This window comes from Syngnathus scovelli, chromosome 4 (assembly GCF_024217435.2).
Source record: "Syngnathus scovelli strain Florida chromosome 4, RoL_Ssco_1.2, whole genome shotgun sequence".
Classification (NCBI taxonomy): Eukaryota; Metazoa; Chordata; class Actinopteri; order Syngnathiformes; family Syngnathidae; genus Syngnathus; species Syngnathus scovelli.
Genome location: NC_090850.1, coordinates 14,540,563 through 14,566,977, shown reverse-complemented (window position 1 = coordinate 14,566,977; position 26,415 = coordinate 14,540,563). Strand labels below are relative to the sequence as shown.

Below are 26,415 nucleotides of genomic sequence, written 5' to 3'. Positions count from 1 at the left end.
TATATATATATGTGTGTGTGTAGTTAGTTAGTTAGTTAGTTAGTTAGTTAGTTAGTTAGTTAGTTAGTTAGTTAGTTAGTTAGTTAGTTAGTTAGTTAGTTAGTTAGTTCGAAGGTCATTTCATCGACCATAGTTGACCCGGTACAGCATTTCAAGGTGTTTACTACAATAGAATTTCTTCATTCAAAATAATTTATTGGTTTTCCTCAGAATTATCAGTAAATCTAGGTACGTTACAATCTGAACATATATCAGGCTATTGTTATAACAATTTAGTAAGAAAACTGTACTTGCACATGAATCATGTATGTACTATATATGTCAAGGGTACATGTATACTTAGGGCTATTTACACAATGAGACACGTTCATTCTATTTTAAAAAGCATGCCGATTAAACGTAGTGTACTTACTGTAGCTATTACATATGTTAGCCCCTAAATAGGTTCATTTGGTTATTCTCTGGAGGAAATAATGTAGTGCCCCTTATTTATTTTTACTATTATCCAAGCCGGATAATCAAGAGAGAATAAAAAAAATCAAGAACAACTTAATTTTAATTAATTTAATTTAGATTGCAATTTCGGCTTGTAAGGCTTCACATAGTGCAGGTGTCAGAAGTATTAAGAAAAATAAACCCTGTGTGGCAACTTGTAGGCATTATTTGGCCTTGTGATATTTATTGAATTGTATTAATCATATTGTACTGAGCAGCCAGATACGTTTCCTGTGTGCGTTATGGAGGTTCCACTATATAAGAATGCACTAGAGTACAAAGTACTTGTGTGTTTGGTATTATTATTATTATTTGCATGTGGTCAGAGCTGTGTCACTAGTTTAAGTTGTTCTTTTTTAATTACATTTATTTAGTTCCAAGAAACTCCCGCCTTAAACAATTCTATGCATGTCCCTTGTATTATGTGGCGATAACACCTAAAGGTTATGCGATATATTGTTGCGTCATTATAAAAGCCCTATAACACTGTAATTGTTTACATATAGAAAATAGAACTTTAGTGTAAGATAGAAATATTAAACACATTTAACCTATATGTATTGACTTGACAGTATAAGGTTATGAATTGCCACATTGTGTGTTTTATTTGTTGAGGACAGTTGAAATGTACACATGAAGTTACTTTATCTTGTGTACATTTTGTGGATGTGCACGCGTGCTTGTATGTGTGTGTGTGTGTGTGTATGCATGTGTGTGTATGCATGTGTGTGTGTGTATACAAGTACTTTGGTCGCCAATAAAACAGAAGGGGAAGCAAACATCCTAGACCTGCCTGTCATTAGAGCTCTTTTGCAGGTCCCTGGTGTCAATAATAATGTGATCGTCCTAATGTGAATCTAAACATTCTCACTAATATGGTCAACAATGTGGAAGAGCAGAATTATTGATAAACCTGTGCACTTAATGGAAATAAAGATTCAAGTTTTAAAATTCACATATTTACTGAATATCATTCAGTAATGGTGTTGTAGTGATTTCCAACAGGAAGTTGAAAGCTTGTTTGGGAAGCCTTTTTTTTAATAATATTTTTAAACCCTCCTGTCTTTTCTTTTGGCCCACCCAAAATATTCATGGCTCATTGTGACTCTGCATGTTTAAAGGACAACTTAAGGCAACATTTTTCTCTGCAAGAATTTGATCTATTTGCCCAGACTAGTCTAAACACAGGATATTTATTGTATTGCGTTTGTGGATGAAGAATTAACATTTTAAGACCCTTTCCCACAAAAAAAAAATTTTTGATCAAAAGAAAATGTACCAGCGAAGATTTGCGACTTTAAACAAACCCTGGCGAGAACGCAACATTCACTGCCGTTGAAAACACTCGCATTTGTTCGCTCCTCAATGGGATAGGGGTGCTTTAACGCGGCGGCCTCAGCTGTCGACTGAAAACTGATATCAAAATCACTGCACTGCTAACGGGATGTGACCAAACCCGGAAAACAGCTGAGCCTTGACTTCCCAATGGGCACTTTGACATCACTTTCACTTGACACGAGATGACAAAATGCAACCTTTTTCATGTAATATTACAGGTTGTGTTTTTTTTTCTTGTAAAACAAGACATTGTTCTTGTAATATTTAGAGCTCTAATTTGGTAGACTGGCACATTCAGCATAAAATATTGGACATAACCTATTTTTTTATGCTAGTGCATGTCTAATCTGTAGTCTTATCTAGTCTCACTTTGGAGACGTGTTGCTCCTCTGGGTGATCCAGCGTATCGAGTTGTAAAAAAGTAATATGTGATAAATATCTTGAGCACTTTCCCTTGTGCCAATGATTCTTTTTTTTATGAAACTGATGCACAGTTGTATTGCTAAATGCATTGAACAGCAGTGGTCCTAAGATGTAACCTTGAGGAACTATCTTGGGCAAAGCCGCAAAGTAGATAGTGTGACTGAATCCATTTTAGGACATTAACAGATGGTTTGAAACGGGTCAAGCAAAAATGCTTTGACGGCCTTTGGCGTTGTTAGACTAATGAGGAATCTAAGAAATACACTGATGCACAATTCATTTTTCCATATAGTGCTGTTATATAAGATCATGGAGAATGGATGAAGGTTCCGTAGTCCCAAGAGTGCACCCTTAGCTCATCTAATAATAATAACCTGACACTATAACAGCTCTTACACTATGTATGAGCTGAGATTCTCTATTCTTTCTGGGTATTTATGATCCTTTTTTTTTTTTCATTGGCGAATAGTAGAATGTTACTGGATTTGTTTCTGATAGGCCGAAGGTGGAAAAGCATGAGGTTAGGTCGAAACTAGTCTTCTAGAAAGTATTGTCCCGTCTTGAATAAATCTTATTCACAAGAATTCACAAAGTGCTTCACAATAGTAATAGATTAGTCACACATACAATACAGAAAGAGAACATTTTGCACTTCATAAGAATAGAGAAAATTTCCACACTCCTTTCTCAGAACCCTCCAATCATTTCTATTTGAGCACTAAGCACTGCCAGGTAGTTCATGGGTCATGTTGTGTTGCATCAGACACCCTCCACACTGTTCGTACCTCGGCTGTTTCGCAACCTGATGGCTCTTTCGATCCTCGTGTCCTGACCCTGGCCGGCCAATCAGCACAGACCCAGTGCCCCTTATCCAAAAGCAGCCAGCTGCCGGCCTTGCCGTTATGTACTTTACTGTAATTCTCGTCCTTTTAGTCCACATGACCATGAAGAGACCACTCTGACACAAAAAAGAATCTCATTGAAGGAATGATGAGCGAGTCCACCGTGTCTGTACTCAAAGTCCTGTGCTGTCTACTTCTAACATGTCACGCTGGAGATGGAAGGAAGATGAGAGGAAATCCTACAGGTAAGTAAAATGAGGACTTCCCATTAGCAAGTATTTGTGAGTACTTATATCTACGTACTATATGTGGATATACCGTATGTAAAAGTACACAGCACATATACGCAGACTAGTACATTCATACACTATATAATATAAATATATACAGTTATACACACATACCTACATATAGTGCTGTAGAATTGAAACTTTTTACTAAATGTTGTGTGATATTTAGTAAGTTGATGTTAATGCCTAATGAAGAGTTAATGTTTTGTAAAATTCAATATTTATAAAGCCTTCCTAGGTATTGTTAGTGTAATGGGACAGAATTTTCACGTTATGTTGAAGTCTCAAAAGGTTCCCGCTTGTTTGCTCAAATGTATTTTTTTTTTAAACCGTTTGAAAAACAAACAAAAGAACTGAAATGATATACTGCTTGTTTCTTTTATTATGCATTTGAATATGACTCAAGCCACTAATCTAATACACATTGTGATGCATGTGATGAAAATATGATGAAGAGCTCTGATCAGCTTCAAACAACAAGTCATCAGTGTTATTTTGATTTCATCACTGCATTCCCGTTTCACTAGCACATCATTTTAGTGTGCGGAAGCACTTGAAACAAGTCTCAAATATAGCATTAGTAGAAATTCTCGTGCTAACGGTTTGCTGGTTGGTTCACTGACATTACGAACAACAGAACGAGGTGATAAGAGAGCTCCTATGGCAATGACGGTTTTTCTTTTTCCAAGAAGCTCACAAGATTTTGCTTCACTGTAAAGTAGCAACTATAAAATTACAAAGACTGTGTTATCTGAGTCCATATACTGGTATGTACATTTTTTTTAATTCAGTATAGTAGATTTCAGTTCAGCTGTATTTGACTTTGTATAGCATTCACAAAGACAAAGTGAACGGCTACCGAGACCTCAAGCTTGATGTCAAGGACATGGAATAAAGGCTCAAGCAATTTTCCATATGCAATTGCTACGCTCGCATAATTCCGACAATCCAACAGTTTTGATATTACTTGTAACTATTCACCTGAGAGTGCGTCAGCTGTGTTGTGTTACTCACAGATAAGCCTGTGTGTGTTTTCTCTCCCTGAGATGCGGCCCTCCCAGCAGACAAGTGGGGCTCTCTGAAGGCAAAAGAGCCCCACGTCAGCAGCTCTCTCTTCCGGCTCTTGGTGGCGGGGGAGGACACCTGCACGCTGGAGCCGACGCAGCTGCACGGCCTCTCATCCTGCGGCTTCAACGCCACTAATCCCCTCATCATCATCACTCACGGGTGGTCGGTAAGGTCACGGTGCTGGCCAGCTCGCTGTGAAGCGTGACGTGGGAAAAACTCGCTGGGGCTACACCTGCGCGGTTTAATGAGGGTCTATCAAAAAGATCACAATGCGTACTTTGGATTGGATCATTCATTTAACAGTTAGTTTTATTGTTGTGCTTGCTGTTCACACTGAGATCCTGTGATAATATGTCCCCCTCATTTAATAACGAAATCAGGTGACCGTAATGTTAGAAGCAAGATGAAGTTCAGTTCTACATCATTATTATTATTGTTGGTGTTGTTATAATAATAATACTAATGATAATTATTATTATTTTTATTATTTATTTTATTATTATTTTACTTTTTACTAAGTTCTTTTCTGGTTGTACTTCCAACAGAAGAGTTTATCTTGTGATGTTTGGTCAGGTGGACGGGATGATGGAGAGCTGGGTGAGCAGGTTCGCCTCCATCCTCAAGACTCATCTGAGAGACGTCAACGTTGTGATAACCGACTGGCTGTCCCTGGCTCACCAGCACTACCCCAGAGCGGCACAAAGCACGCGCACGGTTGGAAAAGACATAGCACATCTATTGTCCTCACTCAAGGTACCAACTGTACAACATTTCTGCAAGTGGGACTAGTTGAACAATAACACTGCACTTGAATATTGGATTTGCAAAGCTAACTGCAGTTAACTAATGATTCAATTTGAATGCATTACATGAAGATTTTATAAATATCGTATTTGGAACTTTGACACCAAGTTTTCAATGACTATTAATACTCGTGATATTAAGTAATAAGAGACGACTATTACTCCTGCTGTCACAGGAGCGCTATGAATATTCACTCCGGAAGGTTCATTTGATTGGCTATAGTCTCGGCGCTCACATCTCTGGATTTGCCGGAAGCTATCTTAAAGGGCCAGAACAAATCGGAAGAATTACTGGTGAGTTTGAAGAGCAATTTTGTGGGGAACAGCAATTCTTGCTGACCTTTGACATTTGCGCAGGTCTGGATCCCGCTGGGCCGTTGTTTGAGGGCATGTCGCCAACTGACAGGCTGTCGCCCGACGATGCCGAGTTTGTGGACGCCATTCACACCTTCACCCATGAGAGTCTGGGTCTCAGTGTGGGCATCAAGCAGGCCGTGGCCCATTATGACTTTTATCCAAATGGGGGGGACTTCCAACCCGGATGCCACCTGCACAACATCTACGAGCACGTTTCCCAATATGGCCTTCTTGGTAAGAAATGAGCATGGTTGTTATTGTTAAATTGTTATTCATTTATTTCCAAATGATTTATCTTGCAAAGACAGTCAGTCAGACAGGAAGGGCAGCGTGGCATCCTCCTCCGCTGCTCTGTCATAACATTGTTTTTTCTTAATTGGTGCCGCCACCTCAAAACAGAGATTTGAGGAGCCTGGATGCGCTGAGCCCGTTCATCTTCGCTAGTGTTGACAGTTACTCCTTGTGTGCGTTGGAGCAGATGAATTTAATTCCCTCCAGCTGAGTGCGAGTGGCTCCCTGATTTGTGATGTTTTGGTGCCTCTCGGTGAAAAAAAAGATGGCGAGCGCCACATTAAAGTATCTGTCAAGCTCGGTAGTTAATTAGCAACATGTGCCTGTCCTTTCCTGTGCTCGGTCCGGCTATCTGAGGCGAGCTGCCTCCAGGCTATGCAGTCACATGATGACTTGAAAGGGGATGTGACAACAGCAACGTGTGACAGGTGTCAGCCTTAGACAGGAATTACGTCCATCTACGTTCATCTAGATGTCGTTATGAAAGCCATTCCCAGCCCAAGCCCGCTTGATTGATCACTGTTCAGCAGCGGTGCCTCGAGATACAGATTTAATTCAATTCCATACATCTCAAATAATCTCTCCCAGTTGACTTGAATGACATAAATAATATATTCAAAAAAACATAAAAGAAAAACAGAACAGAAAGAAAAAAAAGGTAGGTCTGATGTGTGTTTGTTTTTCTTGATATAAATAGCAATAGGGTTTCAAACTAGGGTTTCAAACTAGGGTTAGGGTTTCAAACTAGAGTTTAAAACTAGGGTTAGGGTTTCAAAATATGGTTGGGGTTTCAAACTAGGGTTAAGGTTTTAACTGAGCGCAGAATTTTTCAGATAACCTATGCTTCAAGAGTTCAACACTCACAGGCATGTTTTCTTTATCCTTAGCGAAGGATGACTCGGAGTTAGTTGTGACCGTTTTTCATGCACATTTGTATTATCCTGCCCACGGGTGGCAAAAGTGCACATACCAGATGTAACATTTCTATTCAATGATGTCATTACTTGAGTGCTATCTTTAAAAACTTGTAAAAAGTAACTCTTTCCCACTATTTTGTCAATATATAGAACTTTTGCACAGTACTGTACTGTAACTGTCATGAATGAATTCAGCCTTGAATAAATATCACTTTGATTTTATGCCGCAGGCTTTGGGCAAACGGTGAAATGCGCCCATGAGCGTTCCGTGCACCTGTTCATTGACTCCGTGCTGAACAACGAGCGTCCAATCAGGGGCTACATGTGCAGCGACAACCGGGCCTTTGACAAAGGCGTCTGTTTGGACTGTCGAAAGAACCGCTGCAACACGCTGGGCTACAATATCAAGAAGATTCGCACAGGACACCGCAGCAAGAGGCTCTACCTGAAAACACGTTCAACGATGCCCTATAAACGTACGTACAAGAAGAAATTCTCCTATGATTCTACCCTAATCTTTTTTGTGCTTCTAAAGCAAGCTTCTTTTGCAGCTTGGTTTTTAACAATTATTTTTATATGCAGCGGTGCCTTGACTTAGGAGCGTAATTCATTGTGTGAACATGCTTTGTAATTGAAATCCTCTTTCTTCAATGAAATGAATGAAAAAGTGAACAACAACCAAAGGCACAGATGTCACTGGGGTTAGGGTTGGGGTTAGGGTTTGGAAGTAGGGTTTCAAACTAAGGTTAGTTTCAAACTGGGGTTTAGTGTTTTGAAGTAGGGTTTCAAACTAGAGTTAGGTTCAAAGTAGGGTTAGGGTTTGGAACAAGGGTTAGGGTTTCAAACTAGGGTTAGGGTTTGGAAGTAGGGTTTCAAACTAGGGTTAGGGTTTCAAACTAGAGTTAATATTAGGAAGTAGGATTTCAAACTAAGGGTTTCTAACTATGTTTTTAAACTAGGGTTAGGATTTCAAACTGGTGTTTCAAGTTAGGGGTTCAAAGTAGTTTTAGGGTTTCAAAAGAGGGTTTCAAACCAGTGTTATATATATATATATATATTTTTTTTATGTTGTGGGGAAATCCGCCTAATAGAGGAATCATGTGTGCCAAATCGTGAGTCTGCAGGAGTATTTTATAATTAATTGGCAACTCCACTAAAAAATGTTAACAAAAATCAAAAAGCGATCACAAATGTATAATAACACATAATAAAATATTATTCCTACATTTAGCAATTTCCTTTTAATGAGAAAAAGATGGCCATAATCGAGCCAAAATAATTTTTGTATTCAAAGAGCTGAAGTTGGAAATGACAAAGTTTCAATCAAGCAGCTAAAATGGTTAAAGTAAAAAAAAAAAAAAAAAAAATTTAAATGGACAATGATCAGAGCGTTCTGCCTTAATCTTCCTCCTGCACAGTTTATCACTATCAGATGAGGATCCAGTTTGAGCATTCCATGCAGAGCACCAACCCCTCGCTCAGCATCTCCCTCACTGGCACAGAAGAGGAGAGCGGTGCACTTCCCATTGTCTTGTGAGCACCACCTTCTGTCATACGTGTGCACCATGCACTACTATTGCAAGCAAGACAGCCTTTACAAAAGAATAATTCACAAAATATGCTGTTTCTTAATCAAACAAGATGTTGTTGTATATTGTCTAACACAGCTTCATTTCTCAACTCTGCAAGCACCGAGCAGGTTTTGGGGAATAAGACGTACACCTTCCTGTTCACCATGGACAAACATTTGGGAGATCTGATGTTGCTCAAGGTCCACTGGGAGGGCTCAGCTTTGTGGAAAAATATGTGGAACAGAGTGCAGACCATCATGCCTTGGGGTGGACATGACACCAAATCACTGCTGACAGTGGGCAAAATCAGCATCAAAGATGGCGACACACAACAACGGTAAGAAAACCTGGCTTTTTCACAACTCCAAAAATGAAAAAAAAAAAAAAAGATCTTATAAATAAGAGTAGAGTATAACACATACGCATGTGCCTGTCTCTATTGTTAAATTCCCTATCCACCATTTTTATTCAAACATACGTTGCTTCTATGGACTGTAACTCACACAGATGTGACAGTTCTAAGCTTATTTGGACACTAATTAAATGTTTATTATTTACTATGATTATTATGATTACCATGTTATAAACACTGTAGATTTTGCCATTCGTTGTAATTTATAGCTATGACATCTCGGGATTTTTTTTTCTAAATCCCCAAAAAAATGGTAAAAATTCGTCGATCAGTGTAATGCTCTCTGAGACTTGAAATAAGGGCGATACATTTTTCCAAGACTCGAATTCATTACTGTGGAATTGTAACGCCATCTAGTGGATGATCTTGCCTCTTGTAGTATCTGTGTTTAAAGTTTGCCTGTTTGCCTGTGTGCCCCCCCAACTCCTCCCTCTCCTTGCAGGACAGCTTTTTGTGCCATGACAAATGATGGACATGTGGAAATGTCCAAAAATAAAGTGTTTGTGCGCTGTCAGCGGGAGCCACGAAAGCAGCACAAGAGGAAGCACAGTTAAAGAGATGAGGCACACCTGCTCCATTGACTGTTTTTCTCTTTGTGCTCCGCTTCATGTCTAGGTGAGGATGTATAGTCCAAAGATCGGGAAGGTTTCATTGGATATGTGACAAAACAAAACCCCAAAAAAATTTGATTGCAACACAACCTTCCTGCAGATAGCGTTAAAAAAAGTCAGCCCATGTGGACCCGGGTTGGTGACCCCTGTTCTAACATTTCTGGCATTTGGGAGAAAACCATTTGAACATTGCTAGTTTAAATATTAGCAGGTGACACTGAACTCGCTGTCGGAAGTTCAGTGACATTATGTCGACTTTTCTAGGGCTATATCGTAGTAAATTTAAGATTGCAAATGTGAAAAAATGTCAAAAATGTCTTAAATCTCTGGAAGGACAAGAGTGGAAAATGTTAAAAAGTTTGACTTTACAGCCAGCGTGTATATTAGGGCTTTGTGTTGGTGTGCTATATTTTCAGGTGGGACTTTTCAATTTGAGCACCACTGCAATAAGAAACTTGCTCCCTTGTTCTAAAATTTGGATAGAATCAGGCAGTAAAACACACAAAAAGCGTACAACGTTCATATTAAGTAGAGAAAAACACCCAAATTGTATGAATTCAATCTGTAATTTTTGAATGCGGTTTTGATGGGTTTCAATTAAAAAAAAAATCCACCCAGCATTTCATTTGCAAAACCTCCCAAAAAAACAAACAAGGTGGCCAGCATAGAGCCCAGAGGTTTAATGCATTTTTAATGCTTTTTTTAAGGATACAAAGAACAGCCAAAACATTTAAGACAACTATTTACATTACAAAAAAAATGAGGTACAAAAACATCAGCCAAGTAGAGCTGCAATTTTCATAACTTTTTTTTTTTGGTTTGTTAAGCTCTGACAAACTAGTGTAGAAACACACGCTCACAAAAACCTTTAAACATTTTCACATCCAATTGGCTTCGACATACAAAATAAGTACCGATAAAAACCCAGCAACATAAAACTGCAATTACCCCCACACGTATTGAATCAGTATCCATTTGATGGAAAACATAAAAAGGCACTTTTCAGTGAAGGTTTCACATAGTCTAACTGCTCAGTAACAATCACTCAATTCCTCCAACACCATACATTTAACAAACTGTTTGGTCTATCTCATAGGCACATTTTTGTGCATCATGGGTAGACAGAAACAAGGATGGATGAATGGATCGATAAATTAAAGAAAGCTCTATTTCAGCTTATACCAAAATTGTGGCCTCACTGTTCCAATACTTCTGAAGAGGCATGTAGAAACATTTGTACTAGCACATGTCAAGAATATAAAGGTGATATATTACAGCAACAAGACATCTCAGTGTTGGCTCACAGTAAAATTTTGCGTATCCATTGGAGTCCTGCAGGAGTTTCAGCATTGAAGAACAAAAAAATAGGGAGAGTTGAAGCTCCATCCCTTCCATCAAAAAGCTATGATATGCTGGCTATCATAGCACAGAGGACTCGAGCATCACTTCGGAGGGAGGGATTCATTTGCTAAGATTCTGTTGCTAAGACTTGCAGTCAAGGTACAGAAACTCTTTCCATCAAGTGCTTCCAGTGTAGGCACAAAAAAGAAACAACAAAAGGCCAAAGATGTCAATGCCTTAGCTCAGCCATCCGGTATTCCTGGGCTCTGTTTTGACGATGACGCCGCGGAGCATTGGCGTGTTGCTGCCATCTCCCGGTACCTGCAAGGTAAATAGAGCTCAGGTCACACTTGGTTTGCTGACCAGTGGCTGAACTGTTTTAAGCAACCTCACTTAAATTCACACACAACCTATCAAAACAAAAGCACTCAAAAAGTGATATTATACATTAAATTCCTTAACTTATATGGTTGACGGCCACAAAGAAGATGGTATCATCCTCTAGTATGACATAAAAACCTTTCCCTACTGAAATAAATAGAAATGCAATTAATCGGATTCAGACAAAAATAAACACTAGATACAGGTACCGAGTCCGCCGCCGTGCCTGACATTGCGACCGCCGCCCCAGCTCATCTTATAACCGCAATGGAAACCTAGGCTTCTTTCAAATTCTGGATCTTTCTATAGTCCCCTCAGCAAGATGCTCTTCAACAGGCTTGTCAATCTATTATTGATCAGCCGTGCAACTCATTTGTTTACGTTGGGGCGACAGTCGTGTGCGGGGGCTGCGGAATGCTGTGCAGCTCAATACTGTGTCAGGTACCTGGCAGCGGCCTTGGAGGAGGCAGTTTGGGGTTGCTGCTGGGGGTGTGGACGCTGCAGAGCTTGATGAAACCAGCCATTAACAAAATAAGAGCGATGCCCATCAAAACCACTGCCCACCAGTGATCCTGCAAGAGAGACACACATCAAATGAAACGTTCAATTATTGGATGCGTGATATCCCAGACACTCACCTCGATCCACTCTGCAATGGTCTCGTAGATTTCCGCATTGAAAATAGTTTTCTTTAGCCTTGACAGAGGCCCGTCAGCATCCACAAGACGACACCTCATGAACACGTCGCAGTAGCCCTTGAAATTGTTGCACGGTGAGCCTGGCTGCAGACTGGTGATCTTTCTGTTGAAGAACTTGGCCCATTCCGCAGAGCCAGAACTTCGACAAGTGCTGGGGTTCACTGATGGCAAAAAAGAAGATTTGTTTCCTGAATATCCAGATCCTTAAAGATTTGGAATTACTGTCACCATCATGCATGAAAATGCTCAGGCCGTTTTTCAGACTCTTAACTCACTTTTTTCCATGCAGCACACATGACAGAGTTCAGCCGCCTCATCCTTGTCGTTCTCTATAGCACATGTGCATTCTTCTAGATTGTACTTCTCACAAATGGAACCGGAACAGACCTGCTCCAAATAAGTGGATAGAGGCCGTTTAAATTCAATTGTAGTCCAATTAGAAGACGTGAAAGCGAAGATCACGTACCCCGTTGATACAGACTTGTGAGTCCTCATTGCAAGAGGTGAGGTTTTCCTTGGCTTGGGGAGCAGGACACAGAGCAGAGTTTCCATTGCAATTGCTTTGAAGAGCACACTCAGACTCCTTCTTGCACATGTCAGGTGTGCTCTTGAAAGTGCATTCATCAGTGCAGCACGGGCCTTGGCTTGGACTGCAAGGAAAGGTTTGGGTTTTTTATTTTCAGATATTTGGTTTGCATTTATTCCAATCGTCAGTCTGATTCAGGAAGGCAAACCCTGAGCCACTACTGGCTGGGGAGACTGGCCGATAGCCTCAGCGTCTTTCTGCGCCGAGATGTAATCATTTTTCATTCGTTTATTTTGAGTTTTTAGCGAGTTTTATCTTGAAGTATAAGAAAAAAAAAATGGCATCCTTGAACTAAAGTGTACTGCCCGTCAAAACCATTCATCGGCCCCGGAATGAGCGCATTCACAAAAATGTTCACAAAGCACGATTGTGCAACATTACGTTCAGTTCATAAAAAGTATGGTCTTATGAACTTTTATTCATTGAACGTGTTCAGGTACCACACTGTAGCATTTGAGTGCAAGTTAAAAAAAGGTCATAAGGATACAGAGCAATACCAAAAATAACATAAAATGAACCCCAAAAGCTCATTATAGAAGTACAATGGCAATGTATGCATTTGGTGTAAATATATATTGATCACATCTGACCTGCAGAGCTTTCCAGGTTGGAGTTTACATCTTTTTTCCTTGTCTTCTTGGGCATCATAGCAGCATGGGTCCTTACACTGATCCCTGTAGCCGCAGTCACACTCTTCTCCAGCCTCCACAAGTCCATTGCCACAGATGGGCATTCCAGAGACTGCATTCAGACACAGCACAATGAAAAGTGAGTCTCACCAACAGATTCAGAAAACATCTAGACGGGAATAACTCATTCACTGCCATTGACATCCATTTTCACTGACGATGATGTGAAATTTAAGTTTGAAAACTAGCATGACTTAGATACCTGTAGACGGTGGCATTGCAGCACATTGGATCGCCACATTTGGGTAAAAGATGTGAATGATGGAACACAATGTAAAAAAGCCAGACCCTCACTTGGGTCACACATTCAGTCAGGGTCGTTGAGGGCGCATCTCAGTTATATAGCTGATATCAAAAGCTCTTCTAGATTCTTTTGTTTTGAGGTGTCACAAAAACAAAACCACTTTCAGTTACTGTCCTGCTTGACAGAAAAAACTGATGTCAATCAAGCCAGTCTACAAAAGACATCTGATTACATCTAACTATAAAAATGGTAGTATTTTTTTGGAGATAAATCAAGTCTAAAAATATCTGTAGAAAATGATTTTAAAACATTTACATGCGCACAACATTTGGGGGCAAACTACAAACATTACACATTATCATTGGGATGTTTGTTCAATTCTCAAGGGAAACCTGCTGCAGTTTTCAAGTTTGATGTTCACTTTGACTTGAGCAAGTTGCCACACATTTTCTGAGTTTGTTTAGCAGTGCTAAACAGATCCTCTGGGATCTTTCAAGTTAGCGGTGCCTCTTGCTTAGGTGTGGCAGCCTCTGAGGTCTTTCTGGCGTGTACGTCCCAGCAGCCTTTTAAGGGCTTCCTTACAATTGGGTGAATACATATGCAAAATATTGTTTATTTAAATAAAAAAAAGAGCAGAGAATGTAAGTTACTGCCACTTTTTACAGCATCTCTATTTAAATAAATAGCATCTCTATTTAAATAAATTTATCAGGAGCAGAGAATAAATATGACATTTTTCAGCCCCTTTTTTTAAAGAAAATATTTACATTTCACATTTAATTTTCCCTTTTGGCTTCTCTACCAGGAGCAAAGAGAATGCTACATTTTCTGCCCCTCTTTATACAATTATTTATATTTCACATTTAAACCTTTTTTGCTTCTATCTAAAATAAATGCACCTCAATCTTCTTAATGATTTGTAACCATTCTGCAGATTCAATTGGAATTTGTAATGTAACAAAATAGTTAAAAAGGGTGTGTGTGAATACTTTTGCAATGCACCGGGTTCCCTTTGTTAGTATGCTAACATTGTCCCAGATTACAATATTCTTAAAAGATGAGTCAAAATGTTCTAAAACAAGAAGATAGGATCTGAAGATGGCTGGCAGCGAATGAGTTAGGGGATTGGAGAGTGGCACAGCAATATCAAACAGTAAAGGGCATAAATATATCTACAAAACGGTTCATCAGCACTAAAACTAAAAGATTTACCAACAAAACAGTCATCCTTTTTCACTGCCAGAACGGCGCTTATATTGCCGATGCTGCAAGTTGAAAACTTGTTATTGTTGATCTTGTCTCCCGAGGTGGCTCGTGCATACATAATGTAATTGCCCATCTCCTTTTGGAGCGGATTGCTCGACTCTCCGGGGGTGCACTGGATCCCAGAGTCATGCTGCCAATATAGACAGACAACGCGTTGCTGATTACAATGCTGAAAGAAAACGGTGCCACAGCGACTTGAGTGTTTGTGTGTTTGCATTTACAGGCGAGCCCAAGTTGTGTCCGATCTCGTGGACGAGGGTGATGTGCGACACCTTTGGAGGCACATGAGCGGCGTAGTTCTGCACAGTGATAATGCCAGTGTTCAGGGACTTCCTCCTCCCGTCCGCGAATAATCTGTTTTTCTCACAGATGCCACCTGAGATTCCTGTAGCCGAGGCAACACTGATTATGTGACTGCACAAAGACGCAGGATGCTCGTCATGGCTAGTGATGTTAAAAAAAAAACTCCCAGGGACATTCAAACACCCTCTTCTGAGCTTTTCAGATGACGCAATATCAAGTGACATGACTTATGGTTTATTGCATAATAATTAATTGCTCAGTTATTGCTGCAGTTCATTAGTTACGATCACCCAACTGTGTGAATGTGACACACCTGAGGGAGAGGCGACCCAAGCCAGGCCTAGGACGCCTTTGTCAAAGTCTCTGTTGGTGAAAACGTAGGCCAGGCAGTAGTCATCGTGGTTCTGTTCAGAGTTGAGATCCAAAAACTTCTCCACGCCGATGTTGGCGAAACGAAACGGGTTGTCGCTCTGGTCATTTGTGGTGTTGATCTAAGAGGTGAGGTCATCAATCAGGTTCTTCTACAAAGACAACCCCTTTGCTATATGTGCAATCATCACTCTTCCTGATGTCTTGGTTATTGCCAAGGTATCATTTCTGTTGCTTTATCAAGGTCAGAAGTCAAAATTTGCCATCCCTACATAGCACAATACTAATCCCTAGACCTTGGCGTGTGAAGGCTCAACACAGCTTTGTCAGATCCCACTCACCCTGATCCTTTTAACCATGAAGCCGATATCTCGAATGCCATTGAAGTTTGTGATCTGGTAAATGGAGTTTAATGCTTGAACATGGCTGGCGATCTGTGACCAAAGTTATATCAGCTTTAGATGAATGGAAAAGCATCTCAGGACAACTCATGCTCTTTCGTGTCTATGGGATAATACCTGTGCAGTGACAGCTTCATGGCTGCCATAGTAATTGTAGAAAAGGTGGTCGGCCTGAATATAAAGCTGGCAGATATTCTTATCTGCTGCTGTTGCTCTCTTCTTTCGTAAAATGACAGGACCGTAGACGTTCTCATCCACATGGTGACCAGTCACACTCTATATACGAATGGACATTGGAAATAAATGGTTTTTTAAATAGAAGTATCAAATGGAGAGGTATGGGCTACATTAGCAATAGTGTAAGGACGGTTGTGATGCATTATCAGTAATGTTGGCACTTACTTTGACAGGCGGGCCGATCTTAGATGCCTGATACTTTCTCATCCTTTCAAACACTGAGTGATCAGCACAGCCTCCATCAGAGCCATATTTATGAGGGTAAGCTGGCAGAAAAAAAGATGATTGCCTGGTTAGTCAATATAGTCTATTGGCTCTTTTGTAGCAATGTGGTCATTTTCATTCATGTGTTTTCCAATATCCACTTGTTTCCCGTTTAACATCTACTTTGTTTTTCCTATTGTAGTATAATATATGCATAGTTTATATCAAATTTACATATTCATAATTAAGCGCCACATAAATCTCAGCGTAGCTTTTAGCATCGTGAAAACAGAAGAAGATACTTACTGATGTCATCCTCATGATAAATGATGGAGTGAAAGGGTGCAGTCTTCTCCTTCAAATACCTTTCTGAAGGTTCAACGTAATACATTCCCTGCTGTGTTTTAATGAAGCCCTCGAATCGCCCGTTGATCACAGAACCATGGCTCAGTGTTCCTTCTTCACCTGAAACACAAAGGTGGATGGAAGCACTTTTCAGTGAACCCTATGGCGGCAAAGTGTTTTACTTTTCGCAAATTAAAGCTGCAGAGATGACGATTTCACGCAGCTTGATAAAAACGTTCCTCATAAAACCACAGAATTGTCATTCTTAACACATTTAATGATAACAGATTCATACCCTTAAAGAGAATGATTCAAACATGCAGCTAAATATTCCAAGGGAAGACCCTGAACAGGGAGAGAATGTATGTCTCATTCTGTCTCTCTCAGACACACAAACCTGACAAACAGGATATTTGGACTTTGCACGAGAAATAGCATGCGGGTTTGCCCAAAGGGGGATGTCATCGAGAACAGAAGGAACTCAGAGCTTATAAATTGTGTTGTGATGAAAATTAAGAGAACCTACCAAGAAGTTCCCCACTGTAGATATGTGACGTGTCAATTGGTTCGTCCTCCCCTGACACCTCCACTCTGAAATCTGGAGAAAACACTGATGTGTCCTTCTTCATCTGCAGATTGAAATGCCTAAATATGGAATAGAAGTACAGTATGTCACATACATCACCATACAAGGCGCATCTCTTACACCACAGGTGTCAAACTCAAGGCCCGGGGGCCAGATACGGCCTGTCACATCATTTTATGTGGCCCGGGAAGACAAATTGTGCATCAAATTCGTGTCATTCCTAGAATTGCAAATTGTCTTCACTTTTAATTTTTTTTTTTTTTTTTTTTTTTTTTAGTATTTGACCAGTTTTTCCTTGTCTGATTTGAAAACAAGTTATTTGTCAGTTTGTTTTGTAGCTTTTACTGTATATGAGGTGCTCATACATTTATTTGGGTTGACACTAATAATGGCCCTCCGAAAGAAGCTATGACTACAATGCGGCCCGTGAAAAAAATGAGTTTGACACCCCTGGAGTGGAGCAAAACTAAGATTCCTCATTTATGTGCCGGAGTGGGAGACTTTTTAATGATTTAGACTATTTTGGTGGCATCTTTGAAGTATACCCCAAATTGCCCATAGGGATTTTTTTTTTCATAGATGTGCTTGATAAAGTGGGAAGAGTATTTTGAATTCTTAGCATGTCTTCACATTGCCTCAATCAGTTCCTATCTTAAGCATGTGAACCTTCCAGGATTGGGTAGCATGCCATAAATATTTGATTTTGTAACAAGACTTGAAATTTCTCATGTTAATACCTAGTGTATGAAATTAGTTTTCACTTTCACTTCGCTACCTGGTGATAGAATTCTCAAAAGCTGCCAAGTACCATTAGTAGACACGAACGTACCAATGAAAATCATTGTTGTTGATAGGAACATTTTCAACCATTGTGTGTTGAATTGGGAAGTATAGTGAGCAGTCATTGCATTGCCTCAGGTTTGGGCAATTCCATAGCTCATGTGCACTTCATGTGATGTGGTGGAATGTGATTTTCAAAGAGATTATGCAAACTGAAGTCTGGCTCTGCATGTGGTTATTCTCACAAGATATTCCACATACTCATCAAACAGTTATGCAGGCACAAAAGGAGAGTACCTAGTTTTTAATGACTACATCTGTAAGTGACTCATTAAGATGCTACGATGTTTGTTATTTCCTGTAGAGGATAAAGAACATATGCCTCTGACTGTGTTTTTTTTTTTTTGGTCTACATGTTTTGCTCCACTCTTTGTGTTCATATCCATTGCTTGTAAAACCGCTATTACATCATCCTAACTGTTTGCATGTCAATGGTGTTTTGCATTGTTAGTATGAAGGCAAGTGAATCTTATCAACCCTTATTAACCATTCCTGTTTTGTGTGTTTGCAGCTGTTTAAGTGATCACTGTTATTTATGTAACATGGGTTCATTGTGTACATTCTAGATCAGGGGTGTCACTCATTTTTTTCGCCGGCCGCATTGTAGTCATAGCTTTTTTCGGAGGGCCATTAAGACTGTCAACCCAAATAAATGTATGAGCACCTCATATTATATACAGTCTAAGCTACAAAACAAACTGACAAATAATTCATTTTCAAATCAGACGAGTAAAAACTGGTCAAATATTAAAAAAAAAGATATTAAGAGTTAAGACAATTTGCAATTCTAGCAATGACATGACATGATTTAAAAAAATAAACAATTATGGTACATCTATGTGAAGAAATAATTTACCAGGGGGGAAAAAAGGCTTCCTCGTTATCATCGCCAGATCCTAGCATTAATATTCATGTGAGCATCACAAGGAGGCTTTTCTTTTGTTACAAAAAGCTTTTGTGGCGCCATGTAGCCTCAAGAGCTCAACATTTTTCAGAACGGCAGAGACAAAAGAGACAAAAAAGGTTATTCTTTTGGGCTATTTACACTACTTTTGTGAAAAACAGAAAACACAAATCTCAAACTGCTTCCGTCTCTGCCTACTTCAAACATGACATCATCAGCGGTCTTTTATGATTTGGGTGTGGAAGAAAATAAAGGGTATTTGCACAGGGCAGAAACTATCCACACAATTACAATGCATGAACAGTGGATATAAAAAGAGCCCCTGTTCAAATGCCAGTTTTTTGTGATACAATAAACTGAGACCCACTAAATCATTTATTATTATTTATTATCTTTAATGAGACCTTGCGCAAAATGTTCCCCGACTGACCTGCCGTGGGAATGGAAGTTCAGGTGCAGGGTTTCGTCTTCAGGTGTGAGCGCCCTCTTGACTCTCTGGTGCTTCTTGTGCAGGGCCTCGGTGTCATAGGATAGACCCTCATAATGGCCAATGTATTTGTTCAAGGGTCTTTTCAATAGGGCTGCAAAGAAATACAAAGGTGATGTCAAAATTCTTGAGACACAAAAAACATTTTTCACTGGTATTGCAATAGTGCCTTGAGATACCGGTCAATATGGGTATCACTAAAATTTGAATATTACTACTCTTAACCATTGTGCTCATCGATTAAAAACATCAAAACAATTTAAGCATTTGAAATTGTAAAGTATGATTTGGTGAACTGAGTACATTTTATTTCATTATAATATTCCATGCAACACGTCACAAAGTTAATCCTATTGGGTTTTATATTGACCGCTTAGTTTTTCTTTATTCTGTCTTTGGGCAACGACAAAGTGGTCCATTTAAACAGCAAACAAGAATCACATGACGAACAATCCTTTACGAATCGAGGATTGGTTTTTTTGTTTTTTTTCCCCAGGAGGCCCGTGAGGCAGTTTTCACTCAGTAGTTCCATTCATGGTCAGGTGGTTACATACTCCTTCATATTCTCAGTAGAGCTGAAGCTATTGTTGGATATTTAGATTACATTACCAATGATTTGTTATTTTGTTTTAGACAAGAAAATGTTGGGATGCAGGTCAACGTCAATTCTTGGAATTCTTGGAAGCGTGTGGGGGCATTACAATGCATTCTAACTAGCAATTCTCAGTCAAAACAATAGTGCTTTAAAGGGGAAGTCAACCCAAACGTTTTATTTATAATATGTTGTATGTGATTACAGTATACGTAGTCTAAACACAGCATTCAAATTAATAGTGTTTGTGGCAAAATTAATTTATCCATCTTGGGGGGCATTTTGCCACTTGCTGTCAACTGAAAATGACATCACAGTTACTCACAGAACCATTGTAATGTCATTTTCAGTTGACAGGAAGTGTCAGTGGGCTCCTGAGATTGCTAAAAACAGGTGGGGCTTTTTGTGTTGCAACAGTATTCAGACAGCTGTGTTTAAGACTAGTTGAGTTGCACAGAACAGATTATTCAAAAGAATTTTTTGAGGGGGTGCTCCCCCTTCGATGAATAAATGTAATACAGCTTGGCTATGAAAATCATGGATGCAAACTTCTGAGATCCTGTGCTTCCTCTTGAGAACTGAAACGGAAAAGTAACTATATATATTAATCCTAAATGCCAGAGACACTACCTTTGTCACGTTGCTTTTTTTTTTTTTAAACATCTATGTATATACTTCACTCGGTTCCATGTAGCAAGGGCCTGACAGGCAGAGACTCTTACAGGCTCGCAGCAACTTGTTCATAAAAGCCAACAGACATACGCTCACACAGATTCCTCTGCCTGTCCTGAAGAATTAGAATCAAGGGCGTAATAGTACATGGACATTAATAGTTTCTAATATTAATGTTAACATAGAGTAGCTACAACTGTATATGCTTAGTCTAATATAATGTTGGAAAGACATTTGAGCATTAATTTGAAATGATTCATATTGAGGAAAACATGCTCATATGGTTGACGTTAAGCTATGAAGACCATTTAATCGATAGCCTTGCGAAAGGTCCCACTGTCCCCACTAGTATAACAGCTTCGTTACTAGTGAAGAAAACTGCACGCTAGTTGTACTAATTACTACTGGTACCATAACTAGTCAGGAAAATTTAACATTTAATGCAGTTTTGCTCCACTTACTAAAAACATGCAGTTGTCCAAGTAGTATGACAAAGTTGTATTATTTACTAGTGCGCAGAAATATCAAGTTTGAAAACAAAGTCACCATAAAGACAGTAGTTACACTAGTACGCTGAATCTTCTTACTTAAGACTAAGAGCGTAATATAGCGATTAAAATGATTTCAGTTGCCAAAAGTGGCGGTAGGAGTGTGCGCGACTGTGTGTTGGGGTGGGAGCGTACTAGTAATAGATAAGATCTTATCTTAGTCGACTAAGATGGGAAACATCGAATAAATTCCGAAACGGCTAATTTTAAATAAATGTTCATAAATTCATTCCAAAGTCCATTGAAAGAGACAATTCTTATGTACGTGAGAATTCGTTACAAGTCTTACCTGTGTTATGGAGAATGCAACTAAACGTGAGAAGCAGTTTAACTAATATCATAGCGAACATCCCCTTTGGTCAAAAAAGAAATATAATAACTATGTAGGCGAGGTTGGTAGTAGTTTGGATGAATTTTTAGTTGTGTTGAAATAGTGGCGCTTCCTAGTTCTGCGGCTCCTTCACCGGTTAACACCTCTGCGGTTCTCTGACAGCGTGACGTCACGAGCGTAAAACCGCCCCCCACAGTTAACGATCTTCGGCAACAGATCTGTGACAAATTAAAGCACACTCTACACGAAATAAAAAAACACGACGAAACGATCGTAAAACGCCAAGTGACGAGACAGAGCTTTGCTTTTATGCGTAAAATAAACACGCAACGCCGGTGAGTACGGTACAGTTTGTTTACATGAACCACTCAGCCACTTTGTGTATTTCCGCAAATTCTAACATCCGGGTTCGACAACTTTGGGAGTGACAGTAGTAAAATATAGATTTTTAGTTCTCGATGATTGTTATTGTATCTATTACTACTATTGTTCATTTGATCAAACTAATAATAAACTATTAATTACCAAGTGATCTTAAAGAGTTGGGTTAGGAGTGGATAAAGTTTACTGTAATCATAAAAACTTGGCTCTGGTGAAATCCACAACACAACTCCATAATGCAGTATAGCATTTTTATATTTTCTGATTTGAAAACAATGACAACAACTTCGCTGTAATGTACAGTGCGCGGACTGACGCTCAGATCAATGTATAATGTAGGGCAGAGGTCCCCAACCACCGGTTCGCGGACCGGTACCGGTCCGTGGGTCACTTGGTACCGGGCCACCAAGCCGCACAGGAAAAAAATATATACTATATATATATATATATATATATTTTTTTTTTTTATCGACGATCAATTAATTCAGGTCAAGACGCTCGTCCGGGTCACGTGACAAGAGTCCCCAGTCAAGCCCGCAAAGCCAGCAAAAAATGAGTAAGAATTTATTTGGAAAAATATATTTAAAAAATTGGCGATTCTCTCCCAATTACATCCGTCGGTTCAGGTCAAGACGCTCGTCTCGGTCACGTGACATGTCTCCTCAGTCGAGCCTCTGCTGTCAGACTTTACAACATGCATGCCACCTGATAAAATGAATGTGTTTCGTCTCTACTAGCAGCAGCACTTGTGTTTGTCCTTGTCTGTTATTTACCTTCTTTTTGTAATTCTGTCACTTGTTTTATTCTTGCACTCGTATTATTCTTGCACTCATACGCGCTGCTGTGACAAGTGAATTTCCCTGGTGTGGTATGAATAAAGTTTCATCATCATCATCATCATCATCAAGCAAGCAAAAAATGAGATGCTTGGAAAGCTTCTTCGGAAAGGGAAAAAAGACCAATGAGGAGACGGAAGAAGAGGCTACGACTTCTAAGAAAAGGAAAGCTGCATTTAAAAGAACATTTCTGGAGTCCTACTTAAAATATGGATTTATCGCCACAGGTGACGCGCATAATATGTGGCGTAGTGTTGGGTCAGGAGTGAACGCTTCGTTCAAAAGAACGAATTTTTTTCAGTGAACCAGAGTGAATTCAGTGAGTCACTTCCTAAAGTGATTTGTTCTTTTTTCAGTTCATAAGACTTCAACCAGTAAGTGTCGGTAATGCGCATTGAAGCTGGTGCCACCTCGCCGCAAAACAAAGCGAAGAAGAAAATGACGTAACTTCTCGTTCACGAACGAGTCGTGAATTGCATTTGCCGTTCATCAACTGAACGGGTCTGTGAGTGAACGAGTCAGTGAGTGATTTGCATTTCCAGTTCATCGCGAGAACGGATCAGTGACGGAACGAGTTAATGGGTGAACTGCCTTCCCGTGCGTCAACAGATCAGTCAGTGAACGTGTTGCGTCTACCTCCTGGCGTCAACTATGTAAGCCAGAATGTCGATTTACGATTTGCCAAGGAAAGAAAGAATCACTCACTGAAACACCACTTCTTTTATGCACGTTTTCTCCAAGCTAACGGCTAACTTCATTGCATGAAGGTATGCGCCGTTATGCAACAACGGGGAGATTATGCTTCTCTTTGCGTAATCTTGATTTTATACCACTTATAGTAGTTTTTCAACAACGTGTATATACACCTAAATATTGTTATCCAATATATCTACTGCAATTTCACATTAGATTGCTGGTTTGAAATTTACTTTTTATATTATTATTATTATTATTTTAATAAACATTAAAACCTGTTAAAACTTGTCTGGTGTTTTATTCCTTGTTTTTATTTTTTTGGGCATGAAAACAAAAATCTGCTTTATATGACAATATGTATATGTCTTTCACGTTGTGTAATATGTGTTGGTGTCCCCCAAAATAAAGAGCAAGTAGTCAAATACACATTCTTGACACGTACAAAAAATGCATAGTTATTAGGTACACTCTAAAATGGCGGTGTACCTAATGGGGTGTCCCTGTGACGTCACAGATCAACCAGCCAATCAGGAGGTGGGGGTGAGGGCGGGTGTAGCACTTTTCACTTTGAGTACAGCTTTGGCCATGATTTTTCCCTAATGAAGTGGCTTATTAATAGGTACACTTGAAAATGGCGGCGTACCTAAAGGAGTGTCTGTGTGACGTCACAGATCAAACAGCCAATCAGAAAGTGGGGGTGAGGGTGGGTGTGGCACTTTTCACTTTCAATTAAGCTTTGGCCATGATTTCTCCCTAATGAACTGGCCTGCTATTAGGTACACCTAAAAATGGCGGCGTACCTAATGAAGTGTCCGAGTGATGTCACAGATCAACCAGCCAATCAGAAAGTGGGGGTGAGGGCAGGTGTGGCTCAAACCAGGGGTGTCGACCTCCAGTCCTCGAGGGGCCGCGTTCCAATATGTTTTCCAAGATTCCCTCGTTAAGCGCACCTGCGTGAAAACTTTTAGCTACTTTCACGTTCTGCAGGAGCTAAAAGTTTTCACGCAGGTGCGCTTAACGAGGGAATCACACAGACACTCCATTAGGTACACCGCCGTTTTCAAGTGTGCCGAATAACAGGCCACTTTATTAGGGAAATATCATGGTCAAAGGTCACAGGTCCTCGGGGCCGCATTCCAACATGTTTTCCAAGATTCCCTCGTTAAGCGCACCTGCGTGAAAAGTTTTAGCTACTTTCACATTCTGCAGGAGCTAAAACTTTTCACGCAGGTGCGCTTAACGAGGGAATCACACAGACACTCCATTAGGTACACCGCCGTTTTCAAGTGTGCCGAATAACAGGCCACTTATTAGGGAAATATCATGGTCAAAGGTCACAGGTCCTCGGGGCCGCATTCCAACATGTTTTCCAAGATTCCCTCGTTAAGCGCACCTGCGTGAAAACTTTTAGCTCCTGCAGAACGTGAAAGTAGCTAAAAGTTTTCACGCAGGTGCGCTTAACGAGGGAATCTTGGAAAACATATTGGAACGCGGCCCCTCGAGGACTGGAGGTCGACACCCCTGGTTTGAGCCACACCTGCCCTCACCCCCACTTTCTGATTGGCTGGTTGATCTGTGACATCACTCGGACACTTCATTAGGTACGCCGCCATTTTTAGGTGTACCTAATAGCAGGCCAGTTCATTAGGGAGAAATCATGGCCAAAGCTTAACTGAAAGTGAAAAGTGCCACACCCACCCTCACCCCCACTTTCTGATTGGCTGTTTGATCTGTGACGTCACACAGACACTCCTTTAGGTACGCCGCCATTTTCATGTGTACCTATTAATAAGCCACTTCATTAGGGAGAAATCATGGCCAAAGCTGAACTGAAAATGAAAAGTGCCACACCCGCCCTCACCCCCACCTCCTGATTGGCTGGTTGATCTGTGACGTCACACTGACACTCCATTAGGTACACCACCATTTTCAAGTGTACCTAATAACTTTATGCATTTTTTTTGTACGTGTCAAGAATGTGTATTTGACTACTTGCTCTTTATTTTGGGGGACACCAACACATATTACACAACGTAAAAGACATATACATATTGTCATATAAAGCAGATTTTTGTTTTCATGCCCAAAAAAATAGAAACAAGGAATAAAACACCAGACAAGTTTTAACAGGTTTTAATGTTTATTAAAATAATAATAATATAAAAAGTAAATTTCAAACCAGCAATTGCAGTAGATATATTGGATAACAATATTTAGGCGTATATACACGTTAGTGAACAACTACTATAAGTGTTATAAAATCAAGATTACGCAAAGAGAAGCATAATCTCCCCGTTGTTGCATAACGGCGCATACCTTCATGCAATGAAGTTAGCCGTTAGCTTGGAGAAAACGTGCATAAAAGAAGTGGTGTTTCAGTGAGTGGTTCTTTCTTTCCTTGGCAAATCGTAAATCGACATTCTGGCTAACATAGTTCACGCCAGAAGGGAGACGCAAGACGTTCACTGACATATCCATTGATGCACGGGAAGGCAGTTCACCCATTAACTCGTTCCGTCACTGATCCGTTCTAGCGGTGAACTTGAAATGCAAACCACTCACTCACTGACTCGTTCACTCACAGACCCGTTCAATGCGCATTACCGACACCTACTGCTTGAAGTCAATGAACTGAAAAAAGAAAATGACTTCCTCAAGTGATTCGTTCACTCTCGTTCACTGAAAAAGAAAAATCGTTCTTTTGAACGAAGCGTTCACTCACGAGCCAACACTACCATAAAACCATATCCATTCCTTCCACCCCGGTCAAACGAAGGCTTCATAGTGTAGTGGTTAGTTCGCTGGACTTACAACCCGATGTCCTGAGTTCAGTATTCAGTGGTACCTGAAATTTTTTATCATGAAAAAATACATGAGTCGCTTTGATAATTGTTAAATAATGTTAACGGGACAATCAAAATTAAGAATAAAGTATAATAAGTGTACTATATAGCCATTACAATTGTAATGTTAACATGTAATGTACCACAAAACGTGAAGCTCCTTAGAATGGGTTCATCTGTGCCAGAGATTAATGATCAGGCCAATAAATTGTATGCG

The 26,415-nt window shown here is 39.9% G+C and overlaps 2 protein-coding genes across 4 annotated transcripts; one reads left to right on the top strand and one right to left on the bottom strand.

The window, feature by feature from the left end:
• Nucleotides 1-14: 14 nt before the first annotated feature.
• Nucleotides 15-10,361, top strand: lipca (lipase, hepatic a). Its single transcript, XM_049718952.2, has 9 exons — nt 15-3,343; nt 4,435-4,622; nt 5,030-5,209; nt 5,436-5,553; nt 5,617-5,850; nt 7,055-7,300; nt 8,243-8,357; nt 8,514-8,732; nt 9,250-10,361. Exons 1-9 carry the CDS (start codon nt 3,244-3,246, stop codon nt 9,359-9,361), a joined length of 1,512 nt encoding a protein of 503 aa, XP_049574909.1. The 5' UTR covers nt 15-3,243; the 3' UTR covers nt 9,362-10,361.
• adam10a (ADAM metallopeptidase domain 10a) lies at nt 10,084-21,614 on the bottom strand. Of its 3 annotated transcripts, none has more exons than XM_049718938.1 (16): nt 21,401-21,614; nt 19,243-19,393; nt 17,009-17,127; nt 16,444-16,602; nt 16,099-16,199; nt 15,814-15,972; nt 15,637-15,729; nt 15,240-15,417; nt 14,845-15,008; nt 14,570-14,753; nt 13,015-13,165; nt 12,305-12,488; nt 12,114-12,225; nt 11,779-11,999; nt 11,586-11,712; nt 10,084-11,080 (listed from the first exon to the last, which is right to left on the bottom strand). In XM_049718938.1, the coding sequence occupies exons 1-16, from the start codon at nt 21,459-21,461 to the stop codon at nt 10,989-10,991; spliced, it is 2,256 nt and encodes a 751-aa protein (XP_049574895.1). In that variant the 5' UTR covers nt 21,462-21,614; the 3' UTR covers nt 10,084-10,988. The 3 variants fall into 3 exon arrangements, with proteins under 3 accessions (XP_049574895.1, XP_049574896.1, XP_049574897.1); XM_049718939.2 differs by lacking the exon at nt 10,084-11,080 and adding an exon at nt 11,144-11,287; XM_049718940.1 differs by lacking the exon at nt 10,084-11,080 and having other exon boundaries at nt 11,578-11,712.
• Nucleotides 21,615-26,415: the final 4,801 nt, after the last annotated feature.